This window comes from Porites lutea, chromosome 4, assembly GCF_958299795.1.
Source record: "Porites lutea chromosome 4, jaPorLute2.1, whole genome shotgun sequence".
In the NCBI taxonomy this organism is placed as follows: Eukaryota; Metazoa; Cnidaria; class Anthozoa; order Scleractinia; family Poritidae; genus Porites; species Porites lutea.
The window spans coordinates 29,285,266-29,288,302 of NC_133204.1; the positions used below are offsets into that span (position 1 = coordinate 29,285,266).

Below are 3,037 nucleotides of genomic sequence, written 5' to 3' on the forward strand. Positions count from 1 at the left end.
AACTGACAAAGTGCGTGATAAAGTTGGCCAAAGATTGGTCACTGTCTCGGCAACTATGCGAAAACTAAGAAGACACATAGCCCCCCCCCCCCTTCCCCCCGTTGGGGCCGTTAAAAGATTAGCCTCCCATGCAGACCCTTAAGAACGTTTGCGTGGGTGGCCATTAAAAGATATTTTCTCTCGGTATAGTTCTGGCCCTCAGGAAGGCTAATTTTGGTAGCCAAAATATTGGCCTATAATAAATCAGCCCTTTGCCATAGGGCCAGCCCTGCATTGAGTTTTGAATAATAATAATAATTATTATTATTGTCATTATTATTATTATTATTATTATTATTATTATTATTATTATTATTATTATTATTATTATTTATCTCTACAAAAACTTCATAACCACCGAATGCTTGCCCTTTAAAAACCAGGCCTGGTTACAAATTAGCAAAACACATGACTGTCTTAGAGAAGGTAACGTGGCATTGCTAACACTACAATATACGATATCCACAATTTTAATTAATAATTTTAAAAAAAGAAGAGCAGTTTATTCTACACTGTTGCCACCTACGCTAACCTGTCTACTCTGGTTTACGAGGAGCCGATTTTTCTTGATTTCCTATCATGTAAATTATGAGGCAGCATTTTAGAGAATAGTCTGAGACTAACAGCCGACATATCAAGAAGCTTCCACTGGTTTCCAGGGAAACCAGGGGCAGGGGTAACGTCGCCGAATGTCGGCTGTTTTCTCAGGCTACTTAGAGAATCTTAGTGATGGTGGGGCGCTATATAGAGCATATAAATAGTGAAAATTGCTGAGCATAAAAAATTAGCGTAACAGTGTGAAATATCGAGTATGACCCTAGTTGACGAGATCGCGTGACAACTGTTAATTTCGTTTGGTAACACGCGAAAGAAATGTATATTTACAATTCTTGCTTATCGGCTGATGAAATGTTACATTTCTCAGCTCGTAGAAAAAAGTGAAACCTTCCCTCGAGCGCGGGTTAAGAAAGCTATTTGTTCCAAGGAGCGATTGGGTCAGAGTGAATATTTTCCGGCCACGGTCAGTTGCAGGGCGGCTTAAATTTACTTGCTTCCATTATAAACAGTTTTTTGCTTTTTTATAAATGAAAAGGTATAATATTCATTTTCAGTTCAAAATTGTACTTCAGTTTCTCTCCAAATCTCTGCATAGTTTTGTCCACAATGAAAGAAGAGCACCTAGGTTGATGCGCAGCACGTGAATCGTGGCATTTTCTGTAATGAAAGACACGCGCCACTTCCCAATTAACTTTATCGGCCTCATAGAACTCTTCGATGGGTTTGCTAATGTGATGTATTCCTTGCTCGAATATTCTCCGCGGATCTACGATGCACTTGGTGTAAAATGGAGTCACTTCACTTGTTCGGTGGAAAACGCGTTGTGTCATTAAATGTGATCCGTTTTGGTCCGTTGAAGGATCCAAAAGGACGCTTTCAAAGCAGTGTCCACAATGGTTTTCTTTATGAATGTACTCTAACAATGCGGTTATGTTCTCATGGCGAAGGGGTACAATGAATTCATCCAAGTCATGAAACGCAACAAAGTCGAAATCTCGCATAGAGCGAAACAAACACTCCCAGATGGCTAATGGTTGACCAAAATAGTGCAAATCGTGTTTTCCAATGTACGAGGGTAAATTCCATGGCAAGACACTCACTAAACCTAGATCTTGATAATAATTCAAGACGTTTCGCACACCTTCAGACATTGATAAATCATAAAATGTAAAATGTGAAGCGCCTAAAATCTGCGTGAGTTCTAAAAACTCAATAATTTTTCCAACCGAGATTTCACCGTGAACAGGAGGGATACAAATGCCATATTTCTTTTGAATTCTGCCTTTCTCATCACCGATAGAACGAACTGGAAAGACCATCGCATTACTCTCGCTACGTTCCGCTAATGTTGCAGAAATGTTCACAAAGCATGGAATATTGTCTAGACTTTGTGGAAGAACGCAGGAAGCTATAAAGTATGCAAATCGCCGTTGGTAACTTTCGTTGTGCTCATAGAACGAGGCTTCGACGGCAAAAGTTTCCTGTTTTGATGTACTTTTAAATAGGCAAGTTAGCGACGGAACGGTTTTTTTCAAGGACAGCAACAAAATTCGTATAAAATGCTGCGATTTTCGATCGTCAAACCACACCGAGTACACCATCGCCTCTTTGACAATCTCGCGAAATGTTGGCTTTTCTACAATTTCAGGACAATCGTACTTAATCTGTTTTTTAGCCGTCCCTTGCGCGGTATCTGAAACCGTGTTGTTCACCTTTCTGTTCTTATAGCTAAGAGGTAAGTGTTTGTCGCCGAAGTCACTGCTTCGAGTCGATTTATCCTTTGCATGTTCGTAGCCCGTAATTCCAATGGATGGCCCTTCCAGGCGCAACTGTTTCTCAGCACCAAAATTTGAACGGTCGTGGTCGCTATTTCGGTTTGAGTTATCCCCGTAATGTTCATTACTTGTCAGAATTCCGATGGCTAAAAGTCTGTCTCGTAGTTCCTGCTTCGAGCGTTTCTCGACGTCCAAACTTGTCGCTTGCTGACGCTCTATCGCGGAATTTTCAAAATACAGAATAAGAAACAGGCCAGTGAGCGCTAAAATCGCGAAAACTGCACGTTTTCTACGTCTGTAGGGAAGACATCCGCGGAAACATCCACACCTTACGAAAGTGATCATGATTTTACACGAAGTAAGTTGGAATGGTCACGCAATATTTAGAGTTTGATATACGCAGCAGGTTGACACGATAGGCCTTGATTGACAAAGAAAGGCCTCTTATCAAGCGCATCTATTTTAAAAAGCGCAAAGTCCTAAAAGCTTCAGGGGCAAACTTCATTTGCGGCTATCAGCGGGTGTCTGTAAGAGGAGGAAACGGACGGCGGATGCGGACGGCGGATAGCGGAACGCAGAAAATAATGAATATAATGAATAAAAATAAATTAATAAATATATAAGATAAATAAATAAATAAGAAAAATAAATAAAAACAGAATTCA

The 3,037-nt window shown here is 40.3% G+C and overlaps 1 protein-coding gene across 1 annotated transcript; it reads right to left on the minus strand.

Annotated features, from left to right (window-relative positions):
- Window positions 1-493: 493 nt before the first annotated feature.
- Window positions 494-2,810, minus strand: LOC140933231 (beta-1,4-galactosyltransferase galt-1-like). Its single transcript, XM_073382750.1, has one exon. It carries the CDS (start codon window positions 2,715-2,717, stop codon window positions 1,119-1,121), a length of 1,599 nt encoding a protein of 532 aa, XP_073238851.1. The 5' UTR covers window positions 2,718-2,810; the 3' UTR covers window positions 494-1,118.
- Between the last annotated feature and the right edge of the window lie 227 nt (window positions 2,811-3,037).